This window comes from Rattus rattus, chromosome 5 (genome assembly GCF_011064425.1).
Source record: "Rattus rattus isolate New Zealand chromosome 5, Rrattus_CSIRO_v1, whole genome shotgun sequence".
In the NCBI taxonomy this organism is placed as follows: Eukaryota; Metazoa; Chordata; class Mammalia; order Rodentia; family Muridae; genus Rattus; species Rattus rattus.
Genome location: NC_046158.1, coordinates 79,874,327 through 79,901,796, shown reverse-complemented (window position 1 = coordinate 79,901,796; position 27,470 = coordinate 79,874,327). Strand labels below are relative to the sequence as shown.

Below are 27,470 nucleotides of genomic sequence, written 5' to 3'. Positions count from 1 at the left end.
GTAGTTTTGGGGACTTGTCTTTTTTGGAGGATGCTTAGTTTGCCTAGCATGTCATCATCAGTTCATCTATTTTATAACATATAGGCAATCTCCTCTCGGTTAAAGGCTGAATAATATTCCATTTTATTGTTTATATACCACACGTGAGTTCTCCGTCAGCAAACACACTCAGCACCCCCCTGTTGACTATTGTGAATAATGCTGTGTGAACAGATGTACAAATTGTCACCTGCTTTTAAACAGAAAAAAATTCAGCAAACATGGTTGGGTGTCATTTCTAGGATTGGGGTCACGAGTAGTTCTTCCCTTTTACTCTGTCTTGCTTTCTCTGACAAAAGTCACTTTCCAGGTTGTTAAGCTGTGGCACTGCGGAGTCTCCTCTGGCAGGGAGCTGAGGGAGGACTCTGACCTAAAGCCGGGAAGGAATTGAGCCCCAGCGGCCTCAGGTGAGGCTGGAGGGAACCTCCTCTGTGAAGCCTCAGTTGTGACTTCTCAAGGGGGCTCTAGTGATTTGTATTCTAGTCCTGGGTCATGGTGACCAGTCAGGGCTTTGGAAGGGACCAGAAGGACTTTTTAGGAAGAGAACCTGCTGAGATTCAAACTTGGTGTCAGGGACCTTTGTCCACACCCCACTCATGTTGTCATGCTCTGTTCTAAGAACCCCACCTTCATCTTGTGCTCTTGCCCACTTTCTGGATGAAGAACTAAAGGATACTTAGGCCAAGTGCATGTAGCAAGTGAGTAGGGAGCTAAAGTGTGAACTTGAGTTGAAACAGTGCTCCTCCTCCTGACCCTGACCCTGACCCTGTCCACCTCCATCATCTGGTACTGTAGAACCCCAGGAAGTAGTCTAGCCAGCTGCAGAGAGCTGAAAGGGAGGGGGAAGTGTGAACCGGAGGGGAGAGCATGTTCCTCCCCTTGGCTCTCCATGCCTGCTTCAGAAGGGATAGTACCACACTCCTGGCCCCCTAGAGCGTTTTCAAGGTTTGTTCTGCCAAGGAGTCGCCCTAGCAGGGAGTTCGTGGAGGGGCTTTGCGCCTGGCAGAGTGTCTTTATTTTCTTGCTGTGCTCTGGCGATAAGGCTTCAGGAGAATAGAAGGCTGTGAGAGGTTTGGCACCTCACTAGAAGCCAGAAATGACAGCTTTGTGCTGCTTCTTCTGCAGGTGTGTGTGTGTGTGTGTGTGTGTGTGTGTGTGTGTGTGTGTGTAGGGAGGGAGAAAGGGAGAGAGAGAGTTGGAACTTAGAAATTACATAGTAGGATCTTGCTCTCTTTTTGAGTTATGCTTTTTTTCTCCTCAAAATTCATTTATCGCAATCTGGACCCTCCCTCCAGTTCCACAGAATATGTCCATATTTAAGATCAGGGTCCTTGACGATATAATTAGTAGGATGAGGTCCCATTAGGATAGGACTGGCTGCTGATAGGATCAGTGTCTTTATTGTAGTAGAATTTGGGTCTTAGACATGCACACTCAGGGAGAGCATTATATGACATAAAAACAGAAGAGGAGGATGCTTGCAGCACAGATGGCCAAGAAACCACAGATGGCCAGGGAGGGATGTGGAGCCGACTGTCCTCACAGCCTTCAGAGGAAACCCCTCTGCCAGCACCTTAATCTTGGACTTATGGTCTCCCACATAACAATAGATTTTTATTGTTGAACACTCCACCCCACAAGTTGGCGACTGATGCCTTTACAGCAGTCCTACCCAATCAACTTCTGCAGTCCCCAAAAAGTGACCCCTAACTAAAGCATAGCCATACCTTTTGTGGGACACCAGATATGGTGACAGAAATGTGAAGGGCTAGAGAGTCATCAGAGTGGACAGGTCAAGTGGCATGACCCAGGGGAGACAGGGCGGGACCTGGGACTGCTGAGGAAAGCCCTCTGGGGAGAGAACTGGTCTTGCCTCTGTGTGTGGGTTATAAGACCATGCTGAGCTTGAGGGATGCCTCTCACCCTGTATTTCAAGGGCCTTGCTTCCTATATTCATCTCCCTTTAGCTCCTGGTTCCTCAGCTCTGTCCCAGGTGGCTCTGGAACTGGAGTTGGTCAAGGCAGACCCTCTGTACAAGGTCACCCGCCCACTTTCCAGACAACTGGGACATTTGGGCTTGTTTCTTAGCCCCTCAAGGCCTATTCCGGTTCTTTTCAGTTACTGTAATAAGCACATTTTAGAGGAAGAAAGGATTTATTTCATCTCACATTTCCAGCTTCATCTTTGACGGAAGTCAGAGCAGGATCCTGAAGTAGAAACCATGGAAAGATGCTGTTTGCTGGTTCACTCACTGGCTTGTTCTCTGGCTCATGCTTAGCTCAGTTTCTTTGAAGCCTAGGACCACCTGCATAGGGATAGTGCCACCCACAGTGGGCTGAGCTCTTCTGCATCTGTGAATAATTAAGTCAGTCCCACTGACATGCCCATAGCCCATTAGAATCTAGATGCCTCTTCAACAAAGCTTTCGACTGAGATGGTGGTAGGCTGTATAGGGTCCTATCAATTTGACAGTGCCTTAGTCAGTCTTAGCCAGTGGTTGCCCTGAAGCATATTAGAGCCTGTGCTTATAGGCTTTATGGCTAGCTGATCGAAGTGAGAAGAAAGTGTCCTGATGGCATCTGGTCACCATACCTGACCACCACTGCTAACTCTGTGGATTCTGTGCCATTTACCCACCTTATGGTTCATTGAAAGAACTGCCATTTGATTAATGCTGAAATTTAGAACTCGGTGTTTCTCCCATGGGTCGCCTCCACTGTCTACCATGTGGTAGAATGAGTTATCATCCTCAGTTCTTTCCTCTTTAAGACGCTTCTCACTGTTAGCAGAATGGCCAAAGAAAATGCCTCTGTCAGTGGGTAGGCTTATTTTGACCAGTGGAGTGTTGGGTGACATAAAGAGACCCAAGGCGATTGGTGTGCTTGCTAAGGGACGGGGTTCCTTGCATTTGAATGTAGTCCAGACTACTTAAAACCCCCAAAAGGAGAACACAGAGCAAGTAGTTACACAGGCCTGAGGTCAGGCAGAGTATATCAATAGTGGAAGCTGGGCAGAGGCTGCTCACTGCATGACTTCAGGAAAGAGAAGGATGACTGAAGGGAAGAGCTATGGAATATTGCTCACAGGCCTGCTTCTGGGGCACACTTTCTCCAGTTAATTCTGTACTGCACCTCCGTCTTCGCCTGCACCCCCATCTTTGCCTGCACCCCCACACTTTCTTTGTTCAATCTGGTTAGGTCAGAGCTCCTGTGATCTAATCATCTCTAAGCATGCTGTCACAGACATGCTCAGATGTGTGCCGTGGGAACTCGCTCACTGTCCCTTATCCAGTCAAATTCACTGTCACAGGAAGGAGCACAGTGAGAAGAGTTGAGCCAGTATTTTCATGGAGGAAGTTAGGCTATAATCACTAAGACATGGTGACAAGCTGGACCAGAGCCTCAAAGAGGTGAGTAGGCTGTGCAGGCCACTGCAGGGATACCATTCCGGGGTGGGGAGTGGGGTGGGGGGACTGGAGGCTCTGTGAGTTGTGCTTGATCTCTGCTTTGTGGACTCGAGCCTCTCACCAGCCTGCAGCATTGAGAGCAAAAGGCACTTATGGTTCTTTGGAAGACCTTTGCTGCCTGTCACCAAACAGATCCAAGCTACCAAGCCACTAAGGATAATTCCCACAGATTCTGTAAAGGGCTTGGGATGGGAGAGGTGCTCATGTTAGCCTCGTTCTTCCAAGTAGGGATGATGGAGCTATGAAGAGAAGTCTAGGTTTGGTAGTAATAAACCAGAGTGTCACACCAGCTGGAATTTGATGGGCGGATAGTATTTATCCTAAGACTTGTGGCTATCCTGTGAAGTCAAGAACTTCCTTCAAGGGGTCCTAAGGAAAAATCATCCCCCTTAAAGAATTCATTTAGCTTTAGTTAGAATAAAACTGCCGGAGGTCCATTTAGCAGGAGGAATAAGGAAGCTTTTTTTTTCTTTCGTGCTTTTAATTTAAGAATTTGAAATCCCAGCTGGGCTGGGAAAGACAGAAAATGCTGACTTCATTGGGAGAACAGGAGGCTAGAGCTGCTGATTGCCTCCTTTCTGTACCCGTGGGCTTTTCTTCCTGGTAATTGAGTGTTTGCATCCGAAGTGTCCTTCCCTTTAACCACTGCAGCAGGAGTTTGAAGATTTCTGAAACAGCCCTCATTTAGAAGCAAATCAGACAGATTCCACACTCATGGCAGTAATTGCTTCCTGGTCTCTTACCCGCAGTGATAATCTGCTGAGCTGCTGTTGTAGTCTCTCCCTGCCTTTCTTGCACAAGCTCTGGCCTCTCTCCCTCTCGTGGTCTCTGAGGAATGGGAGAGGTTAGCCTAGACACTTGCAGAGTGTGCCTCCATTGTGCGGGTAGATCAGGTTTCAGAGCAGTGGGGTCACACGTGCAGCCTTTCTTGGAGTGTGCTCTGCAGGTTCTCACAGCCCAGGGCAGCTGAACTGAGGATGTGGGGACATTTCTTCATCTGCAGACTGACTGTGAGCCTCGACTTCCTGACTCCATCAGCACTCTTCCCTCTGTTGACCCTTCCTAGCACCCATTCCTACATGCGCTCTGTATTGTCCAAGACTGACCAACCCTCCCAGCCCTGGAAGAAGTTCAAAGCCAGATCAGATCAAAGTTGCTCACAGTTTTACAAGCGAGAAATATAATCCACTCTTGATAATTACTCTAAAGTGTGATAAATGTTGTAATAGTGGAATGAACTGGCCTCTGGGAAAGCAGGGGCAGGCATAGGATGGCAGGATTTCCTGGCGGGGTGCAGCAAGGCTTCTGAGAAGTGGAATCTTTGCCCAGTCAGTTAGGGTGGTAAATAAAAATGGGCACAAATACATGTGTTGGGGGTGGACTTCTGATCCAAGAAAAGAACATATTCAAAGACACAGCTTGTGGGGCTGAGGAGATGGCTTGGTGGGTAAGAGTTCTTGGTCTGCAAGCATGAAGACTCAAGTTTGAATCCCAGAACTGGATAAAACCTTGGCATGACTGTCAGTGAGGCAGTCTGCCCTCTTCAGGCACCCTAAGGTGCTCCAACAGATCCTATTTCCCAGACCTTAGACCAGAAGGAAGAACAGGGAAACCAGGTGGCCAGTTTATTCTGAAGGAGATGACCAAGAGGTTGCACACAACACTCACCCTTAGGTGCTTTCCTTCTTCATAGTGTTCAAGCTCAGGAACTAGGAAAAGTCAGAAAGAGAAAAAGGGTAAACACTGAAAGTTACTTAACCCCAGAATCTGCCACACGTCCTTTTAACTTGAACCAATAGTCCAAAGATTATTCTGGGGAATGAGGCGTCCTCAGACTTGGGGAAAGTGGTGCTTCGCTGCTTGCTTGGCATAGTCATACAGCCGAGAGCCGCACCAATGTGCTTTTCCTGCGGCGCTCCCACAAGCCACCTGGGCCAGCCCCGGAGCAGCTGCCATACCAACAGGTTACATTCCTGGCAGCACTTCAGACACACCCTGTGATGGCTGCCTCTTTCAGCTGCTGTGGCTGTCAAGTTGGAGGTGTTACTCATATTTGTTTTTTCCTTCATAAGTTAATTTGTTCTAAAGCCATGGTGACCCTTGGAGAGCCATGCTTTTATCTTGATTTTGGAGTGGGACCAAGGTTTTAGTTAATCTTCAAATGACAGAAACCTGACTCTGGTTGTGCCTTTTTTTTTTTCTTTCTTTTGCACAGAGGTCAGCTGGCTCCCAATTTAGGTCAATTTGCATGTGAAGGAAATCTCCAAGGACAGATACTTTGTCCTCATTAGCTGATCTGTCAGGCAGCTCTTCCCAGGTGGCTCAGAACCTTTTATAGATTTTCCCTCAATATCCCTCGGTGTGGCAGTGCCTGCCTCTTCCCTGGAGGAACATGTTGTGGTTTGGGAGGAAATGACTGGGGTTCATCGCTTTCCCACTACGAGCCTGCACCTCATCAGAGGTCCCTTTACTTCTGACTTTATGCCAGCCTCCGCCTGCCTGCCTTAAAGTATGCTCACAAATCCTTTGGGACCTCTTTCTTTGGGAGTAGGGACTGTGTCCGCTCTCCCAGATACTGGTTCAGCCTTTGTGACTGTTTGCTCAGCAAACTGTGTCACACAGATACTTCATGACACCCACTCATAGGATATGAAGTGCCACAGGGCTTCTCGTCTGGGATATGCTTTCGTTAGGCTTCAGTTATCGAGTATATATGGTAGACACAGTTCCATACTGTAAGGAAGCCTGTCATAACTAGGGTTTTATTGCTGTGAAGAGACACCATGACCACAGCAACTCTCGTAAAGGAAAACATTTAATTTAGGGCTTGCTGACAGTGTCAGAGGTTTAGTCCATTATCACCATGGTGGGAAACATGGCAGTGTGCAGGCAGCCATGGTGCTGGCGAAGGAGCTGAGAGCTCTGCATCTTTATCCAAAGGCATCAGCTCATGTTCCACACTGGGTAGAGCTTGAGCATAGGAAACCTGAAAGCCTGTCCCCAAAGCCTACCCCCACTTCCTCCAACAAGGCCACTCCTTCCCGTGGCCCAGCATTCAAACACACGAGTCTATGCCTGTTCAAACCACCACGAAGTCCAAGCCAGTCTTCAGAGACCACAAGAGTAGTATGAAGAGAGAAATATTTGGGGGCTCACTGGCACTTCAGCCTACTGCCAGTAAGTGTCAGACACACCTTTTGTATCCGTATCAAAGCTTGAGGCTCCAAACAAGAATGGACATTATTATTCAGAATTTCTAAACCACAGGGAAGAGTTTATATGACATTGTTATAAGTCCTTCAACTTAAGGGTGCTCTGTTGTATAGAAGTAGGTCGTTGGAACCACAGTCCACCAGAAAGTTATGTCCTGGGCTGGAGAGATGGCTCAGTAGTCAAGAATATGTACTGCTCTTCCAAAGGACCTGAGTTCGATTCCCAGCACCTCTGACTGGCAGCCAAACTGCCTGTTACTACAGCTTCAGAAGAGCCCACGTCTCTGGGTCTCATGGAAGCAGACACAAACATTGAAAACTAAATAAATTAAAAGAGAGAAAGTTATGTCCCTAGACCACTGCTATCTATGGCTGGTGAGAGGAGCTGGTCAGAACCCACCCCCGGCATTTTACTTGCTCCACAGACAGCCCTTCCCAGACCCTCCCTCCTCACTGGCTTCCTTGAACCCTTGCATTCCCAGGCTCTCCCCAAGAAGGCCTCCCTCCCTCAGATCAGATCCTGTTCTCTCATCTCACAAAGCCCTTCCAAGTCCAGTCCTCCCCACGGTGCTTCTGACAGGACCTGAGCCATCATGACTAACTCCTTTGTTGGCATGGCATGAAATCTGAATGAGGTTCATTCTTCACGCCAGCCCTGCACTAGGCAGGGAAGACCACTCTGTTGAAAACATTCAACCATTCTGAACTTCAACACATTGCCCACCTCAACTTCAGCGTCAAATGGAATGTGAGAGAACACTGCAGGGTATGTAGCGGGCACTCCTGAGTGTGGTTGTTTTTCCCATGAGCCACCACATCTGTGTAACCAAGTACCAGTGAGCTCCAGCCTAAATGGTTAAGTCTTTGTAGAAACACCAAATTTCCAGACAAGCTGATGAGGTTTCGAGAGCTCTGCCCTGGGTGGATGACAAAACCTTCCTCCATTCTGCTTCCCAGAAAGGATCTTGGATCAGGCGTGGTTCCATCTGGCATCTGGCCTTGTGGCCTTAGAAAAATGGGAACAGTAGTGGAACATTCTAGGGTGTGAGCATCCAGATGCAGCTAGAGATGGAATGCAGTGGGGTGGGTGGGGGTGGGGGCCTGGCCATGGTAATTCCTCCAGATGTGTCCTGTGTTCTTCATGATGCCAGATGCACCTCAAGCCAGCTCTCAGTCACCTCTAAGAGCTCGTCTCCGGGACTCATCCCTGAACGGGAGAGACCCCTCCCTCCATCATGTCTCTCTTGGCTACCTGTTGGCTTGCCTTCTGTAAGTCTTGCTTAGTGGAGAGGAAGTTTCTTTATCGAGGAGAAGAAGAGTTTGCGCTTTGATTTGACAGTAATATTTTAGAGTAAAAGCTGTCAGAATCCGGAAGGGAAGGAATGGGGAGGAAATTCTCTGACTCCTCATCCATTTCAGACAATCACACTTCGAGACACGTGGAAGCAACACGTCACCTCAAGCTAATTTATGGCGTGTTTTCTATTAGAATTGCAAAGTCCTCGCAGTTGGAAGGTGTTAAAATATGACTTCACATCATATTAAATACATACTATATTTAAACTGGGATGTGTACTGAAACACAAAGCCAATTAGAATAATTTACTGAACTCTAAAGTAATCTTGGTTCTGTCTTTGGCCTTCCTTCCTTCCTTCCTTCCTTTCTTCCTTCCTTCCTTCCTTCCTTCCTTCCTTCCTTCCTTCCTTCCTTCCTTCCTTCCTTGTTTTGTTTGTTTGTTTTGTGTTTTTGAGTTTTTTGTTTTGTTTTGTTTTTTGGGGGGGGTGCCTCTACCATGTTCCTTGCTGGATTTCATTAAAGAATTCAGAATTGGAACCATCCTATGAGATTTTTTAAATTATTCAGGCATTGAACACTTCAGCAGATTGGAGACCTAAGTAGCATCGTCTGAGTACCTGTTTCCCACCCATCCTGATGGGTAGAGGCCATGGTGGTGTAAGGCCAGGTTCTGCCGTGTTGGCTGTGTTAGATGACTTCCTATCACTGTGGCCGGCATCTATGGAGGAAGCTTTATCTTGACTTACTGTCTCAGGGAGTGCGGGCCACGGTCTCTTACTCACGGGCAGGTCTCCATGGTAGTCAGTGCCTTTGGCCAAGGAGAGCTGCCAACACGTAGTAGATGGAAAGCAGAGGAAAGGCAGGCACTGTCACAGTGACTATTTTCTCTTCCGCCAAGGCCCTCTTCCTAATAGTTCCATCCATTATGAATCCTTCTCAGACAAATTCTTTCCTTAGGTCAAGCGCTCTCATGATCCATTAGTTTCTGGAGCGGCCTTCGGAGACACTCCTTGACTGCACTTCCCTTGTTCCCTAGGACTAGGTGACTGTTAATCCAGTCAAGTTGGCAGTGCAGATGAACCATCCCATGGGCAATTTCCAGTATGAGTGGAAATGCCCTTGACAGTGGGGGTTTCTTTTCTGTCAACCCCGCAGCTCCTGATCTTCTAGCCAAAATCAGATGGTTCTACACGATGTTTGTGAACTTTTGGAAAGGAGTTGAAAGGTGGAATTTGGTGTGCTCAGTTTCTAGAGATGACATTTGCTAAACAGAAAGGCAGTATGGTCAGCTCTCGGGAGTGTTTGGTACCTGGCAAGTTAGCAGGAGAAAACTAAGTTAGGGTAAGGATGGGTAGAAGGAGCTCACGGGAGTTCTGCTGGTAAGTTTTAAACTGCTGGTTAGGGCTGGAGAGTGACTGGCATTTGTTGGATGTGGTCAGGGAAATAACTATGACTCTGTGTGGTGTTTGTGGTTTTTCTACTTGCTGGTCCTGGCTTTAGTTTTATGTCAACTTACACAAGCTACAGCCAGTGAAAGAAGGGAGCTCAGTTGAAAGAATACCTCCATAAGACCTGACTGCAGGCTTTTTCTTAATTAGCAACTGGTGGGGGGGCCCAGCCCATTGTGGGTGGTGCCATCCCTGGGCCGGTGGTCCTGGGTTCTATAAGAAAGCAGGTTGTGCAAGCCACTAAACGTCACCCATCCCTGGCCTCTGTGTCAGTTCCTGCCTCCAGGTTCCTGCCCTGTTTGAGATCCTGTTCTGATTCCCTTTATGATGAACAGTGGAATGTCATCAAAGCAGTAGAAACCCCAACTGAGACATTGTTGCAATGGTGGCACTTTCAGCTAAGCTCCAGCCATGCCTCACTTTCTTCTCATTGCATAATATTCCACTGTGAGGCTGGCCCAATGTCGTCAGTGTCCATCACTCAAGTGGCATTGCCTTGGTCTAGTTTTTAAAGCTGTTGTAACAGTGCTGCTGTGAACAGACATGTGACTTTTATGTGGGGACTCTAGGTGTTCTTTCTCTCAAAAATGACATAAAACTAAAGCCAGGACAAACAGGTAGAAACCTAGGGGTGGAGTTGCTGGATCATATAGTAACCGTGTATTCCGAAGAATTACTAATCGGTTTTCCAAAGTGGCTACATCCCTTCCTAGCAGCAGTGCCACGAGAGTCCTCTTTTCCCTGTGTCTTGGTCCACAGTCGTGATTACCTGTTTGGGGGCTTTGACTGTTTCTTTGCTTGCTCATTGTCACCTTATGGTGGACAATGTCATCTCTTTGTGGGTTTGGATTGTCTTGGTAGCTGGCGCTATCCAGCAGTTGATCGTTAATGGTGTGCTTAATGGTCATTTATATAGTTTATGTCCTTTGATTTGAGATGGACTCTCATGTGGCATCCTCTGGCCGTGAACTGTATGCTCAGGCTTGCTTTGAGCTCCTGAACTTCTTGCCTCCGGTTCTCAAATGCTAGAATTTACAGTCATGTGCATGCCACCTAGTTTCTTTTGGGAAATGTCTATTCAAATCCTTTGCCCATTTTTACATTAAGTTATTTATCTTCTTCTAGTTGAACTCTTTGGTATCCAAGTAAGTCTTTTTTCAAATAATATGACTTAAAAAGTTTTCTCCTGTTGTGGGGCTTTTAGACTCATGTATTTGGATGCTTGGTCAGTAAGGAGTGGCACTATTAAGTGTGGCTTTGTTGGAGGAAGCTTGTCACTGTGGGTGTGGGGTTTGAGGTCTCTTATGTTAAACCTAGTGTGGCAGTCTCCTGTCGTCTGCAGATCAAGATATAGAACTCTGAGCTCCTTTCCCATCACCATGTCCACCCGCACACTGCCATGTCAATAATGGACTAAACCTCTGAAAATGATGCCAGCCCCAATTAAATGCTTTCCTTTGTAACAGTTGCCTTGGTCAACATCGCAACAATGGCTCCCTAAGACCCCTGTCCTGAGACTTGTTTGTTGTTTCACTTTCTTGACAGTTATCACTTGCAGTAGAAAAGTTTAATAAATCTGGCTTATAAATTCTTTTTTGTTGGGGCTGGGGATTTAGCTCAGTGGTAGAGCGCTTACCTAGGAAGCGCAAGGCCCTGGGTTCGGTCCCCAGCTCCGAAAAAAAGAACCAAAAAAAAAAAAATTCTTAAAAAAAAAAAAAATTCTTTTTTGTTGCTTGTACTTTTAGTGTCTGATCTAATCCTAATCCAAGGTACCAAAGATTTATAGCTCTCTATTTTTTAAGGCTTTATCATTTTACTCAGACTGATAGCATATGTTTTCTAGATTTTGAAAAGTGTCTAAGACATAAAGGTAGAAGAGGACCAGTGGACCCACAGAGGGGTGGGGGAACAGAAGAGAGTGATGTGGACGGGAGTGTCATTGGAGTCCATGATAGACATGTCCCAAAATAGTCCAAAAACAATGTAAGAGTTGGCTTTAGCTTTTACATTTGGGCATCTGAGCCATCCTGAGTTGCTCTTTATGTATGCTGTGAATGGAGCGAGAAGCATCCTTCTGCAGGCTTGTGGGTACCATTCTCCTTAGGCTCCAAGCTCTCCTGGCATCTTTGTCACTTTGGTCTTTAAGGATGCACTGCACAGAGTCCCTCTGCAATATTTCCAGTCTGAAGACAAATACATAAGTTGCATGTGGCAGTCCTTTGCTCCTGGGAATTTGTATCCAGTTAGGTTAAGTGGGAAGTAAATTCTAATGCAGACTGTGTGGTGAAGAGAAGGCGTTCTTTCCAATGGTCAGATTCTTCTTCATCCCGTGACCTCAGGATGCCCACCGTTGTCCTGTGAAGAGCTAATGACAATCTGCTTCTCTGGGACAGTCACATATGCTGCCCAGTAGGCAGTGGTAGGTGGTCATGGGGACAATAATAGGAAACCATTGTAGATATCATGTTTTGGTTGCTTTCCTTCATTGAAAGCTCCCAGCACCTCATGAGACAGTGACTGTTATCCACATTTGACCCCTGAAGGAAATAAAGCCAAGACATGGTAGTTATTAGTAATTTGAGTTTATCAGCTGATAGTCAGAGTAGATGGAGTGGAACCCAGTTGTCCAGCTCTGAATGCTAGTTATGCTGCAAAATTATGAGTCTCCCAACAGGGGTCTGAATGTTCCTGCCCCACCTCCAGGTTGATATCTTAACCCCTGAGATGGTTAATATCGATTGACTGGATCTGTAATCACCTGGGAGACAAACCTTCCAGGGACACCTATGAGGGATTATTAGATTAGGTTAGCTTCTGGGCACGCCTATGAGAGGGTATGTTGATTGGGGTAGTTGAAACAACCCATGCGAAAGGAGGGCAGCACCATTCCCTAGGCTTGGCCCGGCTTAAAGGAGGAAGAGAGCTAAGTACCAGCTCTGCATGCTCACCATTGGCTGGCTAACCAGCTGCGTCAAGTTCCTGCCATAAGGGCTTCCCATTTGATGGATTGTATCTTCAAACTGGGAGCCTTTGTTCCTGAAATTGCTTTCGTTAGTATTTCATCAAAGCAGTTGGACCAAATACTATGTTAGGAAGCAAGTCTTTGGAAGTGAATGTTTCATGAGAGTGGGTCCTTATGAATAAGTTGAGTTCCCTTATAAAAGAGGCCTGAGGCAAGGCTGTGCCATTGATGAAGCAGGAGGCCTTCACCAGACCATGGCTCTACCAGAGCCTTGATCTTGGACTTTCTAGTCTCCAGACTGTGAAAAATGAATCCCCTTGTTTATAAACCACACGGTTTACACTATTTTTCCCTAGCCGTCTCAACCAGGATGCAGCTCCCTGCTTCACTCCCCTCTCCCTAGGACCCTGCACGTAGCTGGCACTTCATAGCCCTTCATTGAATGCACAATTGGATGAAATGAACAACTGACTAGAAGAGCAATCCAGACAGAACAGCAGCAGCCAAGGGGAGGGAGGATTGATTTATAGGAGAAAATTAGAGGAATGAAATACATAGATAGAGTTTGCCTAAGTGAGAATGATGACAGCAGCCAGGGGCACCAAGGGAGAGGAATTGCCTAACATGGGAACAGAGATCAGGAGCGGGGTGGGGGCACCAAGGCTGGAATATAGATGGGGGCTCATAAGCATGCGTTGCTGCCTGTCAGTGGTCTGTCAATTGGAAAATGAACTTCTGCATATAGATGTGTAGGGGGACAGAGGGCATCTACCCCAGCATGAAATGGGCTAGCTGCAGCAGCAGCACCCCAGCCCCGCTGGCTCGTCTCTTTCTGCTATAAGGTTTGACATGTTTAGTAAATTATTATTCTTGGGGGGAATTGTGGTGCGACTTGAAAGTCAAAAAAAAAAAAAAAAAAGAACTTGGGTAGCAGCAGACACTGTGAGCAGAGAGTTTGGTGGGCCCTTAGAGGTGGTTTACACTGTTTGTCCTCGGTGCATCTAGGCTTCCCTCACAGGGTACAGTGTTGAGAACAGATGGCTGTCTCCTTTTCAAGACTGAGCAGGGCAGAAGAGCAGAAGTCATGACACCATCTCCCTCCTTTCTTCACCTTCTGCCACTTGCAGCTCATCAAAGAACAAAGGTTCCTGGCTGCCACTGAGCCCTCCCCGTGTGCCAAGCCTCCATTAGCACTTCATACACATACTGTAAGCTTCTAAGGAAGCCATTCTTATCTAAGACCCCTCTATTTATAGAGGAGGAAAAATGAGCCATAGGGACATGATGGGACTTGTGTGAAGGCATTAGACAGATGATGGAGCCTTACTCTATGACTCAGCCAGGCTCCCAAGCACTGCTGTACTAAGTACCTGTCATGCGTGCCAGCATCTTGCAGCTTTGGGTGGGAAGGGCACATAGAAAAGTACAGGTAGGGCTGTGTTAAGAGCAAGGGTTGGGTTGAGCATTTTTGCAAAATCCATCCAGAGTCTGGGAGCAACTGTCAAGGCAGTGATGTTCAACACAGGGTTGGGGACCTGACACTGCTGTGTTTGTAACTCATAGAGGAACAGTGCCATGCTTCAGGCTCTCTTTTAAAAATGTTAACTAGACTCGTCCCGTTCTTCATTATGACTGTTGAGATGAGGGTAAGGAGTCCGGTCTGGCCATAGGGAAGGTTCTGTAACACGCCGTAGCAGTCGTTCACCACAGTGTGCTTGCTGCTATTGCTGGAGATTACTATTAAGTGAGAAGCATCTTAGATGCGGTTGACCCAGCCCCAGCCGGAGGCACCCGTAATCCCGTGAAAGGGATGGATGAACAAAACGGTTCCTGCCCAGCTGCTTACGTGCTTCGCCTTACAGCGCGCCTCATGGCAGAGTGGGTGGGCAGGCATGTGTAGCACACACAACTTGGTGCTGCTTTCCTGTTTTCTTTACTCTTTTGAGTAGGGGTGGGGTTGCTGGGGATGGAGCTCGGGGCCTTGGACGCCTAGTCCCAGTGTGCGCTTTGTTAGCCTGTTGATCCTAGTCTGGAGCAGGGCTCCCTTCACCAGAGCAGCCCCAGTTTGAAGGCAGGCTCAGCTCTGTCCCGCCTCCGTTGCTTCCCCTCTGTATCCCTGTCCAACTTTGGAGAGTGACACGTGTGCACTCTGGCTCAGGAATGCTTTAAGTTTCTGCTCTTACCATATTCGACCGATGCCTTAGCCAAGCCAAGTCCTGAGGCCAAGCCCTAGCCTAGTGGGGTGTGGATAGAGGAAATATCTCCATTTCTAGTCAGAAAAACTGGAGCTGGAGAGATGGCTCGGTGGATAAGAGAACTGATAGCTCTTCCAGAGGTCCTGAGTTCAAGTCCCAGCACCTGTTTACAATAGGATCTGGTGCCCTCTTCTGGTGTGTCTGAAGATGGCTATAGTGTACTGATATATATAAAAGAAATAAATAATTCTTTAAAGAAAGAAAGGAAAACACCTTCAGGGTGGCTTGGCCAAGCTTGTAGACACGGGCTAGGAGTGAGGAGTTGTGAGTAGGATTGTAGAAGAATTGGGGGAGTGGGGGGCCATTGCTCAGCTGTTGTATTATCTTCTGGGAGAGCAGCCAGGTTGAGGCCCAGTTCTGTTCAAGCACCTGACTGAGGGGAAGTCTGTGCCAGCCTCCCAGCCACCCTCAGTCTGCTGAGCTCTGGCTGAAGCAGGCGTCACCGCTGTTTATCCAGCCTGCTTCTAACTCATTATTTACACAGACCGTAAAATAATGCTTAACTCTAAATTACCACAAGCCGGAGCCTCAAGTGAGGCTAGCTAGACCTTCACAGATGAAAGCAGACTAAAGACAATAGGGAGGGAGGAAGACAGCCACAAATAAAATGTCAGGGACGCCTAATGATAGAAGGCTTTGTGACAGCCTGCGTAATTGGGCAAAGTGTCTGATCGCAACAGCTGGCAGGGTGAGCCGGTCTTCAGTTCTATTTATGTGTTTATCTGCTGCCTGTCACCATAATGGCCACAAGCAGTATTGATCACAGATTAATTTTACCTCGTTCCTTCTGGTTCTCAGCTCTACCCTTATCAGCCTCTCTTCCCCCTCAGCCTGTCAAATAGACAACCAAATGAATATGTGGGGTAACCTGGAGTTTAGGGGGGCAGTCTGTCTACCAGGGGATGTAAAAGCAAGCCTTACTGTAAACCTGGCACTGTCCTAAGAGGCCTTAAGTTGATAAGTAAATCTTCTAATGTGACAGCCTTGGGAGTAGGGTATCAGTGCTGCTGTGTTACAGATGAGGCCCCGGGACTTAGGTACTTGGTGGAAGCCATTTAGACTGGGACAACAGTTAACTATTACTTATCAGGCTCTGCAAGGTGTTGAGCATTTCAGTACATGTCATGGAATCTGTGCTCTTTTTTTAAAAAATTATTTTGTAGCATTTGTGTTTATATGTACATGTATGTGAGTGTGTATGTGTGTGGGTAAGAGGAGACTAAAACAATTCTTTCTTCGGAAATATCACCTACCTCTGTCCTGAGGAACTAAGGCCCATTAGTTCACCCAGGGTAGGCTGGCCAGCAAACCCCAGGAATCCTCCTGTCTTTACTTCCCAATTTCTGGAATTATGAACACACACCATCACACTTTCTTTTTAAAGGTCCAAATGCTTGCAAGCCTAAATCACTCCCCGCCCCATGTCTGTACTCTTTATACAGTGCCCTTTCAGTCTTTCAGGCATATGTGACCTCCACCTCCCCCACAATGACAATCTTCTTTCTGTTTCTCAGACATGCCATATTCCTGCCTCAGGGCCTCTCCAGGTACTCTTACCTCTGCCCTGCTTATCTGGGCCACACAGGCTGTCCTCCTTCACCCTGAACCTTTTGCAGTTGAACCTGTGTACCTCCTTGTGTGTCTTAGACAAAGGCAGCAGAGAGAGAGAGAGAGAGAGAGAGAGAGAGAGAGAGAGAGAGAGAGAGAGAGAGAGAGAGAGAGAGAGAGAGAGAGGCTGCTGGAGCTCTGCCGCTTATGTTGACTGTGAGTCCATAGGCAGGAGACTTCCTCTTTCTGTCCTCCGTTTCCCATCTGTAAAATAGAGATAAGCACAGGGTTGCTAAGCAGTGAATTAACTAATACATGAAAGTACTCTCTGCACAGTGTGACACACGGCGCGCCCTGAGCAGATGGTAATTGCTATTACTGTCATCGTTAATAAGATTATTATTGTTACCCAGATTGGGTAGTCACCGACTATGGAAGAGGCAGACAAATCAACTTCTATAAAAGGGGAAACAGAGTCTGCAACTGGCCGCTGGGGAGTGTGTAAGCTGTGCACTGAGGTCTCTGCTGAGTGTGCAGCTTCTCCTTCTGGTGACATAGTAAGCCTGGGGTTCTTCCCTCTTGTTGGCACTGAAGTAAGCAGGGGTGGGAAGCCACTCTTTCCGTCCCCTCTGTGGGCTTAGAGAGGTATGTTGTGGGTAGAGTAGTGTTTTCCTACTGGGCAAAGCAACCCCAAGCCTCATAGATTTTGTGGCTCCTGGAGTGGCTTCATGATCCTGTTCTGTGTTCTCCAGTAGTCCCTAGCCGGTCTTTGACAGAAAGCCACTTCTCTTTTGAAACAGAAAAGCCATAGCTTATGTTATGTCCAACCAGGGACAAAGGAGGTCACTTTAGAGTGTTGTGGAACCCAGTCAGTGTGTCCTGCGGTTACACACAGTGCCTCTCCTCAGTCTCACATGCAGGGGCATATGGCACCTAACCCTCTACTCTGTAGAGCCTCACAGGTTCCTTCGGAAGCCCTCGTTCTTTCTACATTGCTCCTGCCCCGCCCTCCCCACACACCAGTTCTCCTGGCCTCAAGCAGGAGGATTGGCACGTCATCCCTGAGAAGCATGGATCTGCTCATGGACTCCATTGGCCCTGCCACCCTGCTTCCTGTTCCTAAATCAAGCGAAACCTATCGAGAGCACAACCACCCTGTAACCCCGTGGGGCCACCCAGTGCAGTCACAGTGGGCAGATTTCTCATTGAAAACAACAAGCTATGTGAAAGACCCTGTCAGCTAGTACCATCTCAGTCGCTTCCAGCAGGTCCCAATACAAGAACATGGGGCTTAGCAGGTGAATGTTGGTCCCCAGAGAAGCTGGCTGTGGGCTGTGACAAGTGTAGACAGCGAGGTGTGACACCTCAGACTGAGCTTTGCTGTCATCATGGTGCAGTGTTGAGATGCTGGGGACGGGCACTTGGTTGCACTGGGGCTTTAGTCTCCATAACGCCATGTTCTAGGTAATCTATCGCACGTCTGTGTCTTTCATTTCCTTTTAAATTTCTACTGGAAAGAAGGAAGAGCTCTGTGTAACCACAGTGCACAAAGGACTCACATAGAAAGACGGTGAGGATGTAGGACACTTGTAACCATTCCACAGTTACAGTGTCGAAGCAATGTGCCCTGTGACCTTCCCTCTGCAAACAGAATGCTATGGGGCCAGCCAGAGGAAAATCCACTGGACTGACTGTTGGTAGTGATCATCTCTGTTGGTGACTGCTGGAGAATTTGATATCTGATTGTATTCCATAGTACGGATCAGAGTACTTTTGTGTTTTGAAAGAAAGATTTACATTAAAAAATAAAGGCCAGGGCTTGGACACGTAGCTCAGTTGGTAGACTGCATGCATAGCATGCATAAGGCCCTGCGTTTGTTCAGCCACTGGCATAAACCAGGCCCACAACTGTGAACCCAGCACCCAGGAGATGGAGACAAGGGGATCAGGAGGTCAAGGTCGTCCTTAGCCACATAGAGAGCTCAAGGTTGGCATAGTCATTGATTCCCTATCTCAAAAACCCAAAGTGAATAAAGACCATGTTCCTGAACATTCCGTGTCCTGATCTGGACGAAGACACAAACAGCCATTAGGAGCTAAATATATAGGTCTTAAGGAATATCTTTATTTTATGATTTATTTGTATTCATTAAACATTAACAAGACTGCAAGCTTGCCTATGGATTTGGGATGGTTGAGCGGAGGTTTGAAAGACGGTCAGTTGTGAATAATTTATTCTGAAAATCACAGAAAATAAAAGAGCACTTGGGAGAAGGAGATTTTGCACGGATATGTTTGGATTTATACAGTGCATGCTGTTTAATCCTGGGAGAGTTCCTTTCGTCCCTCTCCGTGCCTTAGTTTCCCCCATTTTAAGGGAAAAGCAAACTAGCCTCAGTTATTCTGAGGATGAAAAGCTAAACAATCTTGAATTCAAGAATAAGGCTAAATGCCTTATTGTGCCATAGATGCTGTCCACTTCCCGGTTTGCCTTGCAATGCTAAGCTTTGGACGTGCCCTGTAGCCTCAGACCAGAAGTGGCAGTGGCAGCAGCTTGAAGGTAATAAATTGGTTGCCAGTGCCTCGACTTCTGAGTCACCCAGGCTGGATTCTTATTTAGGTCGCCCACTTGCTCCTTGTCTGACTCATAGCCTTCCTTATCACTTGCCTGCTCTTCACAGATTGGGGTGCAGAGGTTCAGAGAGGTCACAACCTGCCCAAGATCACACAGCTTGTCAGCCATTAACCCTGATTCCAAAGCCCATGTTAAAAAGCACTTTTCTGTCACCTCACTCTTAGATGCTGTATTTGCCTGCAGGTGTGTAAAGTACACACTTGCCTTGCTTTTGCTACCTCAAAGGTCTGGGGCAGGGTGTTTTAATGCCCTACAAAAGTATACCAGAATGTGTCCAGCTGTTTCCCCAAAGCAGAGACAGCGACCTTCTAAAAGACGTGCGTTGGAGAAAGGAGGCGCTGTCCTCAGTATCCAAGGCAGCAGATAGCTGGAGTTCCTCGCTGTTACATATTGATAGCAGAGGTTTTTTTATTTAAAGGAAATTGAGACCAATTATATGGCTTGCAATTAAACTCAAAAAGGGAATTGAAAGATGGAGAATTAATTTCCTGTTTGTTTGTGACACCGTATCTAGGCAAACAGTTAATCAGCACTTGTATCAACACCCACCCCATAGGGCTCAGCCCTGTAAGCAGAGTCCTCTGTCTCTTGGAGAATGCAGGGCCATCTTACACAGTTCACAGTGACTTGCTCTGCCTTGCTGTGTGCCTGGTGCTTGACAACTGCGGATTACTAAGTCACGGTGCACAGATGCTCGGCTAGGGCCTCGGGGGTTGTGATGTCACAGAAAGCATTAGATCCTAAGAGCAGCTGCAGCACATAGCAGACAGGCGTGGTCACACTCACACAGGAAGAAGGGTTTCAGGTATATGGGCAGTGGTAGGCAGAGGCCACGGTTGACCCTAAGAGACCATGCTGGACACCCACCTTTATAACCAAGTGAAGAGCATGGAGGGCATCTGCCAAGTAATATGGAGCAAACCACACAGATTGGAGATTCACCACAGGGAGATGTGGAGATGTGGCGGGACTCAGTTAGGTGAATCGAGAAGGAACGAAGCCCCTGTCTTCAGCTAAAGATTCGAAGACTTATCTCAGGTACTAATGCCCTGGTCACCATGGGGAGAGGTTAAGTTCAAAGGTGCACTGTCCATTCTGGGCACAGTAGCTGTCCTTCTGTCCCTCTGACTACATCAAAGCCAGGGAATCTGATTTGCAGGGGTGGTGGTAAGGCTATGAACAGCAGCTGGTGTCTCACTGCTTCTAAGAAGGCCAGAGACATGAGGTCTGGGATTTCCTGTGAAATCTACCCTTCGTCCTCCTATCCTGCTTCCTGTCACTCAGGCCAGAATGAGAATCACGAGGAGCCAGGAAGGGTCCCCAGCCATGCTGCGGACCGGAGCTGCGGACATGAGCCAACGTCCAGCCAGGCTTGCCACAGGTCCACGGGGCTTTCTGGGCTTACGTCCTGGAGATATTCCTTTTTCTCAGTTCCCATCCCAAGTTCTGCAAGCCCTGCCAGCCCCTGCAGGTGTAGGCTGAGGTTGGGGACCTTGCCAGGGATGGCAGCTGAGCACAGAGCTCTGCCATGTTCCCATCGCTGTGAGGCAGGCACTGTGAAGATGTGAAGGGAGGAGCATTATGATAGCAGGAACTTCTATACCACCCCTGTCCCCAGGCTTCCCCACCCCACAGCCTTCTTGCCTCTATTGCATCTTTGCTTGGTGAGTTGTTTTATGACCACTTCCTGCCAAAAGATGTTGTTTCCTTCCCAGCCTTGATCCGCGTTTGTTGATGGGATAACCTCGAGGAAACCCACAAAGGAAGAGAGGAAGTGTGGGGATGCCTGCCTGTAGTGCCCACCTGGGCCAGGCGGGGACTGGTCCTAGATACAGCATACGATCCTGACTACATCTCTAGGGTACTGGAAGGTCAGGGGTCGTCCACCAGACATCTGGAAGGAAGAAGCAGAAGCAGAGGCACCTGCCCCTGGTGAGATCAGAGGGCACTACAGGGCTCTGGTGAGCTGTCTTGGCCTCACCACAGCCTGCGAAGCCTTTCTGTAATCCTGAGATGGAGCCGAGGGTCCTCTCCAGACCTCTGCTGCTGTTACTGCTCGTTGCCCTCTACCCCAGGTCTGAGCACTTACACCATGCCAGGCACCCAAGTGTTGGGTGCTTCTTGTGACCATGCCCTGTGCCCCTCGCTGCTGCTGGCTAGGAGCCGCTGTGGCTACACTGTGCTGTCGCATCACTGCAGTAGGAGAGCAAGTCGGCCCCACACCACTCCTGGGAACTGACAGCCCCGCAGTCGGAAGTGCATTGTTCTCTGAATCTTAATCGAAGCACTTGGTCTCCTGCCCTTCCTTTCTCAGGACTCCAGCATCCTAGATCGTCCACCCCTTCGACGAGACGGAAGCGTCTACCCGTGCTTCGTTGGCCCTGGCTTCTCTCAGGATGTCCTCTCCTAACTTTCTCCCACCCAGAGTGGACCCAGTGGGTCTCAGTGCATCGACGGGGCCTCTGCCTGTTACAGTGCTTGGATGAGAAATGCTTGCATTTTACTCAAGGAATTGCAGACCATGAGAGGAGAGGCGGCAGATGGCAAGCTGGTTTAGGGCATGATTTGGGGTGGGGCTTCTCCTCTGTATTGTCCTCCCGCCTCTAGCCTTCTCTGATAGGGCAGAATAGCTATTTCTCTGTAAGGGAAGAAGTTTCTATTGTGAATGACAGTGGCTGGGTCCTGAAATCAGCCAGTAGTAAAGTAAATAAATACTTCTTTAATTTGGGGCCGAAGGACAATAAACCAAACCAAGAAACAGCACCAACAAGTTTTTATGCTTAGCTTTTCTGAATGAAGCACTATTGCTACTGTTGGAGACAATCTGCCCTTTTAAACGGATTGTGGTGTCATACACAGCACACGAAATCTGCCATCTTACGTCGTTTTGAGTGTGAGCTCAGCAGTGTAGTATACCTACGCCACTGGCTTATTAACATTTTGAATCCAGAAGAGAATGCCCAGATGTATTGGGTCAGAACAGAGAAGGGAAACAGATCTTACAACTCCATGCCGACTGTCTCTGGCTATGGAGTCTGGAGCGTTTATGGAGCTTGTGTAGTTTGTACCACAAATCTTGGTGAGCCCACCTGGGCCTGGAGCCGGGTGGGTGAGGGGCAGCAGGCTACTCTTCATGGTTTAGAGCGTGTTCTTGCGCCATCTAGTGTCCGTGGGGGCTTTAATCTGGCTGCTCTGAGGCAGCTGGATTTCCCAGGCTTTGGGAGGAGGCTCCAGTGGCTGGAAAAGCGCACCAGGGAGACGTTTGTCTTTTTAGATCATTTGGATTTTTCTTCTTTCCCCAGCTCTGATCCCAGGGAAATTTGCAACTAAAATTGTGTTTCATTAACAGTCAGAACAGTTTGTCCCTTTGAAGCTCAGACAGGGTGAGATTAATATGAACCCGATATTAAGCTATTAAGCATCAATTTGGCAAACCTATTTATAAAAGAGCTGGAGACAGAAAATAAAGAAAGTCACATTAAGAGGCTTGCCTGCCAAATCCACTCTCTATTCTGAAAGATGTGACTTAGTAACCAGTCTCTGTGTGAGAACGCAAATTGTGTGTGTGTGGGGGGGGTGCATGTGTGTGGGGGGGGTGGATGTGCTTGTGTGGGCGTATAGACTGAGCATAGTTTTTGAAGACATGTGCTTACTCTAATACTGCCATTGTCCCCAAATGGTGCCCCAGTCTAAGTAGAATGAGTCCATATTACAGCCTTGCTGTTAAACAGCTGGGAAGTGACTGAAAATGTCCTGCCACCAGGGTGAAGACACGGCCACCCCAGTGTCGCAGCACTGTGCACGGTTCGTGTGCTTGTGAGGATGTTGACAGGAGCACACTTACAGCCAGGCATAGACGCACGTGACACCATGCAGTAGTGTACGGCTCCAGTCATTGACAATATTAGACAGCGCTACTGGCTTCTGTCTGTGTTTGCTGTGCTTCTGTTTCAGGGCGAATTCCTGCTCCTCACACAGTCTATTGTAAAGCAGAGCGTTGTTGGGCCAGCAGCAGCCTCATACGGCCTGCGTATGAAATGTCTTTTGAATGCATTATTTCCTCCTGTGCCTGATTTAATTTCTCGGTGTTGTGTTCACTGTGGCTGTAGAAGGAAGAGACATATAAATGGTATGCAGCCCAGATGCGAGAGGACTCTACATTTGGATGTGCACAGAGCCACAGTATCGTGTCCACAGGAGAATGCAGTTCTTGTAGTGAACGGTCACTAAGCCATGGAGTAGTAAAATAATTAACTCTTCATTATAGCTCACCTGTTATACAGCGTCGTGTGCCCAAGTCAGTCCCAAGTACTTGATACTTTGTGTTTGATCCATGCACCAAAGGAGTACATGTTTTTATTCCCCAGGTTACAGGGGAACAGAGGCAATGAGTGGTCAAGGATTTTACTGCAAGTTACAAGCCCACTGTTCGTATTCTGCCCAGACTAGGGTGTTTGCTCCTTCTGTCCTCTGTCCTTGGAGCGTCCTGCTGCAGCTGCAGGCTTGTCACAGCTGTATGTCATATCTAGCCCTCAGTACCCACAGCCCCAGGAACAGAGATGGCACATGTGGGAAGGTGTAAGCTCCACTTGCTGTTGGTGCCTCTGTTTGGAGTTCCTGAATCACAGGCTGGGAGAGGACGCATGAAGGGAGGAAAGAAAGGCAGCTCAGGAGCATCACGTCTCCCTGTCCCTGGCTCCCCTGCTTTGTGACCTGGACAAGTGACTTTGCCCCTATAGCCTCAGAGCCATACCTATAGGATAACAAGATGGGTTTGTTGGCATGCTGATCTTGTGTTCTTTGCTCTGTTTTGTGAGGATAAACAAGGTAATGATTACAGGAAGACCTTGTCAGTACCAACTCTCAGGCACCCCGAGTTGTACCCATATATTTCCCCTTTAGAAGATAGGGTTGTCCAGCTCCTGGGAGACATGATTGGTTCTGGTTAGTAAAACGGAAAGTGGAGGAATTTTGGCTTTACCACCTCTTCACTTTCAAATTTCCTTGTATTCATGTAAAGCGTATGTGTGTGCATACAGCCACATACATGTTGACCTTGATAATTTACTTTTCTTTTGTGTGTCTCTGTGCGCGTGTGTGTGCAAGTGCATGTGTTTGTGTGTCTCATCGGAAGGCCAGGGACAGCCTTGGGTGTGGCTCCTCCTCATCTACCTTCTTTTTCAATTGCTGTTGTTTTGTTTGTTGTTTTGTTTGCTTGCTTTTTCAGACAGGGTCTTACTACGTGGGCTTGGCTGGCCCGGAGCTTGATATGTAGGCCAGGCTAACTTCAGCTGCACAGAGACCCACCTGCCTGAAGTGCTGGGATTAAAGGCACGTGCCAAGCGGGAGAGATGACTCAGTGGTTAAGAGCACTGATTGCTCTTCCAGAGGACCTGGGTTCAATTCCCAGCACCCACATGGTGGCTCACAACCGTCTGTAATGGGATCTGATAACCTCTTCTGGTGTGCATGAAGACAGAGCATTCATGTACATATTTTTAAGGCATGTGCCAGCACACTGTGTTCCATCTCATTTTCCAACACACGGTTTCCCTGGAAGTTGGAGTGCAACAATTTCCCTGGACTGACTAGCCAGCCAATCCCGGGAATCACCTATCCCCCCCACGCCACCTCCCCCACTATAGGGATCATATGTAAGTGCCATCTTACCCAGGAACCCAACTCAATCTTTCATGATGGCACAACAAGCACTTGACTGGCCGGGTTAACACCTGGATGGTTTTGAATCATCAAGAATGGGGCTGGAGAGATGGCTCAACAGCTAGGAGTACATGTTGCTCTTGCAAAGGACCAGGTTTGATTTCCATCACCCACATGGTGCCTCACAAACATCTCTCTTCAGACAGAGGTGATCCATTGCGCTCTTCTGACCTCTTCAGGGACCAGGTGTACATGTGGTGTGCATATGTATACTCATCAGGCAAAACACCACAGCCATGAAACTTAAAGAAAATAATCTAAAAAAAACCTTTTTTTTTAAAGAACAAAGAGTAATAGTAGCAACAGTAGGACACCAGACATTTGGGGACAACCAGACACACGGACCTCCCCCACCCCCAAATAAAAAAGAAAGAGTAGTGTGCACATTATCTCCTTCAAGGCAGAACGATGCACTCAGCATCCCATGGAAGCCGTGAGGAAGTTCCAGTGGGTAATGAATAGCACGTATTACTCAGCCCTTGTTCTAGCAATTTAAGCTGTGTAAGGCATCAATGACAGTCCCCTTAACATGCAGCAGGTGCACTGCCAAGTGCACTAACCTATTAACAAGCCTCTCATCAGTCCCTGTAAAGATGGAGGAGTTCTCCAAATCATGCTTTTTCTCCTGGCTCAATCATAGATTCTCACTCCAGGGGGTCCTCACTATTTGCATGTCTGAGGGAAGTGATTTCTTAATCTGCAGGTATGCTGCTCTGGAGGGAGTTTTGCATATTATCTTCCCCCATGCGCAGTAGGAAATGAATGCCGGACTCTGCTCAGGGAGCTCTCCTGGGCTCTCTGAGCGTGTGATGGAGGAGTCAGTCAGGCGTGTTTGCAAGCAGGAGCCCAGCCTTTCTTTCAGCAGAAGGTAGAGTTGTCTGCTAATGATCTCACTGAGTGACGGACTCATCTATTCCCTCTTGGGTTCATTCTGTTACAGAAATGCTGAACCTATTCCTAGGGACCTCCTGTCTTACTGAAAATCAGCCATTCGATCTGGATCAAGATGATTAGGTCAGACTTGGCAATATGGTAGTGGGTAATGTGGACTCTCCAGGGCTCCCACAGGCACTATCTGCTGGGCACCATGAGGGTGTCAAGATGAGGAGAGGGTCGGTCATTTCCTCCAGCTCTCCTTGCCCCTGGTCCCTTATTTTCTCCTGGCCTGTTTCCTGTGACCAGCCCTCCATTCTCCGAATCCTTTTGTCTTTGATCGCCATCTTCCTTTCCTCGTGCTTGCCTCTGTAAATGCAGAGAGACAGGGAGATGCTGTTTGGTGGGACTATGGGGCTTCCTGAGCGTCCACCTTGGACTCTTCAGCGCAAAGAGGCAAGCTCTCTTCTTCTTCCTGTGAATTATTTAAACACGAGATTTAATTAAGAGTTCTGCCGAAGTTTATCCTTGTGGCCCTTTCAGGTCAAAGCCAAGGTAGGAGAAATGGAAAGTTGTACCTCTGAGTTCCGCCTTGGTGCCATCTGATTCCTGCAAGATTCATCACTGGCGTGGCACCTTTACCCATGGCAGCGTTTGGGGAAATCATGGAGAGTTGACTTATTTGACCCACAGGCCCTATGGGGAGGCAGCACGTCTGACCTCATTCCTCTTCCTCCTTTCCGTTCCCACCCTAAGTCTTTTCATTTATTTAAACATTTACAAGAGTAACCTTTGCGTGCCCTCTCCCAGACCTCTCTTAAGACGTTTGGGAAAGACTGGCAAACCCAAGTGAAATGTTTCTCTGCTGGAGCACTGTTGTGAGCCTTGGCTCCATTCAGAATCGTCAGCAAGGAGTAGCCTGGCTTTCCTAGCGGTACCTGACCACATTACCTGACCACAGAGGCATTTCTGTGAGTTGATCCAGTGGATCAGTGCTACCAAAAGTCTGCCTCCCAGGATGTTGCTTATATCATCTGTTCACACTCCTGCCCAGAAACCCCGTTCTAGCCTCTGTTCCTTTCACCTCTCACATCCAGTCCTTTGTTCTGCACTGCTTTGTCCCTGCAATGGTGTCTTATGTCTCTGAGGATGAAGATGAAGTGGGGTAAAAAAACTTTGAGCGCCTACTGTTCACCAAATCTTTCACCACAAATCCTGTCTTATGTAGACTTTGTGGCAACCCCACAAGGTGGATTTCTCCTTCTGCATCACAGTTAGGCCCGTGTGTATGGTATGATGTAGGCTACTCAAAGCCCTGCAACCAGCAAGCAGCTGGACCAGAGTTCATCATGAATCTTAGGAAGGGGCTATGGAGCATAAGACAGCCACACTCCATCTCCCATTGCTATTGGTGAGTGTGACTAAGGGTCTTGACCTCCTGGTGGACTTGTTTTAGGCAGGGCCCCTTTGTCCTTTAACTACTTGGGTTCTTTCTAAAATCAAAGAGCTCAATTCACATACCTGCTAGTTCAGACTTTATCTACTCAGCTGCTGATGAAATAACCACAGAGCTAACTCATTACCTCAGACTTCTCTGCCAGAACTAGCAGGTACTAGGCAATTGAGGGAAGATTCTGAGTGCAAAGCCCTAGGCCTTACAATCCCAGTGAACAGGGTACAATAGCACTCTCCTCCCTCACAGTAGGCCTGTATCACTCAAGTGAGTCTCCAGCAGGGTTTAAGATTCTCAAGAACAGTTGGGCAAAGAGCTAAGCTGGTGTTAGCAAGAGCCTTGTACCCACGAACAGCCCTATAGATCAATAGAACACATGCTCTCAGTGCCATGATAAACGAGAGCCATTATGGCCTAATTAACAAGCTTTTAATTTTGAATAGATAAATAATAATTCCACCTTGTAATCCTAAACCACTTCTTGAAAAATGCCCCTCATACCTCTCTGTCCTGCTGTAGAAATGAAGGCCAAGAGAGCCCAGGCAGAGATGGCCATTTGCA

General features: G+C 47.8%; 1 protein-coding gene across 1 annotated transcript in view; it reads left to right on the top strand.

Annotated features, from left to right (window-relative positions):
• Positions 1-21,101, top strand: part of LOC116900931 (low-density lipoprotein receptor class A domain-containing protein 3-like) — a 141,527-nt gene extending 120,426 nt beyond the window's left edge. Inside the window, exon 5 of the mRNA XM_032902579.1 lies at positions 20,938-21,101. Within this exon, the coding sequence (XP_032758470.1) occupies positions 20,938-21,101 (164 nt within the window). The remainder of the gene's footprint in view (positions 1-20,937) is intronic.
• Positions 21,102-27,470: the final 6,369 nt, after the last annotated feature.